At 58.6% G+C, this 2,947-nt stretch overlaps 1 protein-coding gene across 1 annotated transcript in view; it reads left to right on the plus strand.

The window, feature by feature from the left end:
* Positions 1–1,260: 1,260 nt before the first annotated feature.
* The window catches only part of PEPD (peptidase D), a 112,044-nt gene continuing 110,357 nt past the window's right edge, over positions 1,261–2,947 (plus strand). The window contains exon 1 of the mRNA XM_049621016.1: positions 1,261–1,355. Within this exon, the coding sequence (XP_049476973.1) occupies positions 1,339–1,355 (17 nt within the window). The 5' untranslated portion in view covers positions 1,261–1,338. The remainder of the gene's footprint in view (positions 1,356–2,947) is intronic.

Below are 2,947 nucleotides of genomic sequence, written 5' to 3' on the forward strand. Positions count from 1 at the left end.
CTTCCCCCTCTTCTCTTCCCAGCTTTGTGGGAACACATAGTAGCTCTCTCTCCCTCTCCATCTCATAGCCTCTGGGGCCCCCCAGCCTGGCCACAGTGACCCACATCCTTGTCAAAGAAACACGAGGTACCCCAAACCCAAGTCTTCCAACCAGAAGCTACTTCCAGCTTTGAGACAGTTGGGGGCTCGGGTCAGGATCCCTGTGGGCCTGTGCTGGGCTCTACTTCCTGACCTCACACATATGCACACCCTCATGTGGCCCAGGATCCCAGGGGCACCCCACCCCAGCCCTGGGCCCCTTTCCTTGACAGAGCCAGCATGGGTAACTAGTCAGGGGTGTGGCTGCATAAACTCGCCTCCTGCGTGAGCTCAAGTGAGTTACTTGCCTCTCCGGGCCTCAGTTTCCTCATCTGTTAAAAGGCATTAAGAACAGAGACTGCTGCGCAGAGCTCTTGTGAGGACTCAGTGAGCTAATTCTGCAAAGCATTGGGTTACAGTAAGTGCTCTGTACCTGTTGGTAGTAGTTGTTAGTATTACTGTTATTCCAGAACACCTGCAGCTTAGGTTGCTCCCTTAGAACATCTGCTTCCCATCTCCCTCCTTGGCACCCCTTCCTCCAACTCTTTGGGGGACCCTGCACCCAACAGCAGTGCCCAGCAGAGCAAAGGGAGATACCTTCTGGTAGATTCTCCCTCCTGAACTGTGCCCTCCTTGTGTCCACTTCTCCCCAGCCCTCCTCACTGGCTTCCCTGCCTCTGGGCCCTTCTCCATCCTGCAGTTGAGGGAGCTTGAAAAGGTCCTACCAGACCTAACTTCCCAGCCCCGTCTCCAAAGCCCTACAGGATCTGACCCTTGCTTACCTCTGAGGTCTTACCTCTCACTCCCACATCCCCTCTCCTGGACACTGAACTTTTTGGTTACTCCGGTAGTCCTGGCCTCTGCTCAGGTCATCTCCCTTCTTAAGCTACAGTTATCACCTCTTCCCTGTCCCTAGATTGGGTCAAGGTCTCTCTCTCTCTCCCAGGGTGTCCTTCCCCGGTGGGCGCTGAGACGCCCGGTGGGGGTTGAATCAAGGTATCCGTGGCCTGGGGACACTCCCTCCTACCCTGGAAAGACCCCTGCCCCCTACTCCGGCCCTGCCCCTCGAGTACAGCGGGTTGCCCGTGAGTAGATGGATCCTCCTCTCTTGCAGGCTCAGTTCCTCTGGGTCTCCAGGAGCTAGACGCTGGAGGGGGCGGGGCGTGGACAACCGGCCCCGCCCCGGCCCTGCCTCCGGCGGTGGGACCTGGCCGGGCTCAGCTGATGCCTCACTTCACGTGACGCTGGTGCCGAGCGAACATGGCGGCGGCCACCGGGTGAGTGCTGCTCCTGTCCCTGGCCGTTGGCAGGCGGCGCGGAGAGGGGGCCTGGGTCTCCCGGTCAATAGCCCCCGCCGCCGGGCGGCGGCCCCGCTGGTTGAGTTGCGTGGCCGTGGACAGCGCGCTTCGTCGCGCGGGGGGCTGGCTGCGCGCTCCGAGTCAGGGGCAGCTGAGCTCCCCTGCCCGCTGCAGGGTGGTCCTCGGGATCACCCTGGCGCTCAGACACACCCGCGCGCGTGGCGGCCCGGCTGTGTGGCCGAGGCAGGGGCTCGCGTCTGCAGGCGCGTTCACTGCCACGACCCTCATATGGGAAGGCGGCGTTGCCCCGGAGTCCGGGACGCAGTGCTCCCGGGAGGAAGCGGTGTTTGAAAAGGGCTTGGAATTCCCTCCCGAGAGGGCCACTTTCCCGCTTCCTTCGGGGCCCAAACGTCACCTCGGAGACGCTTTCCCTCAGCACTTATCTTACTTCTGCAGCCCTTATCACCTCCTGATAAGCTATATAGTACATTTATTTTACTTGTTTCTCGTCTTCTCATTTGAAAGGAAGGTCAGGGCCTCTCGCTGGTTCACTCCTGGATCTCACCAGTAAGTGCCTTGCATGCAGTAGGTGCTTCCTAAATTCTGCAGGAAAAAATGGGTGAGTGGTCCTGCTGGGAGGAAGCGTGGACAGATGGGTTCATTGCAGCGTTGGGAGGAGTGTACCAGAGGAGGGAACATCTGAACAAAGGGCGAGTGACAAAGGTTGAGAGTTAAGACTGCTGGGGACAGGGGAGAGTGGGGTGCATCCTTGTGCTGGAGGGCGTGGTGTCCCAGTTGGCTTCTCCAGACTTTGTCCCGAGGGGCTGGAGCTATCCAAGTGTTTAATCTAATCATATGTGCTCTTTAGACGATTGCTACCCTGGACTGTGTGTGAGTTCAAGGGGAGGCCCAGTAATGGGTAGGGCAAATGGGCCCGGTGGTGCTGGGGGCTAGGAGAGGAAGTCATAGCTAGGGGGCACTGCCCCAAATGCCCTGCTAGGAACTGAGATCAGAGTGGGGACTGACTGCATTTCTCTTTTTGGAAGGCGGGGAGAATGGCAACAGAAAATGGCCCCCTCAAGTAGCCCCCAAGGTTGAGAGAGCTTGGGACATACAAATCAAACATTTATTGGTCACTTGCTGTATTCTGGGGACAGTACTGGGCCTACCTTTAATGGATGACGTGTGTACCAGTCTCTGGGTGCCCCTCAGGCAGAGAACTGTGCATGCACAATCCCAGATGAGTGTTAAAAAACCCAGGGTCAGATCCTTGAACCCAGCCTATGACCCTGTCTGAAGGAGCAGAGTGAGCAAGTGTAGGCCAGTGTCCAGATGTGGGTCTGTTGTCTTTATATCTGGGCTAGTTAGGTGGCCACAGCGAGTTCCAGGGGCTGCATTTGGGTTCAGAGCAAGCCAGAGGTACAGAGAAGGTACAGAGAAGCCAGACTCCTTGTTTGGATGGGCGTGAGCCTGGAGCTGGCCGAATCCTGGAAGGAGGGCTCTTACAGCAAAGCTGATCCTCTGGGCCTTGGCGGGGGGGGGGGGGGGGGGGGGGGGGGGGGGGGGGGGGG

The sequence above is a fragment of the Panthera uncia genome, assembly GCF_023721935.1.
Source record: "Panthera uncia isolate 11264 chromosome E2 unlocalized genomic scaffold, Puncia_PCG_1.0 HiC_scaffold_19, whole genome shotgun sequence".
Lineage (NCBI taxonomy): Eukaryota > Metazoa > Chordata > Mammalia > Carnivora > Felidae > Panthera > Panthera uncia.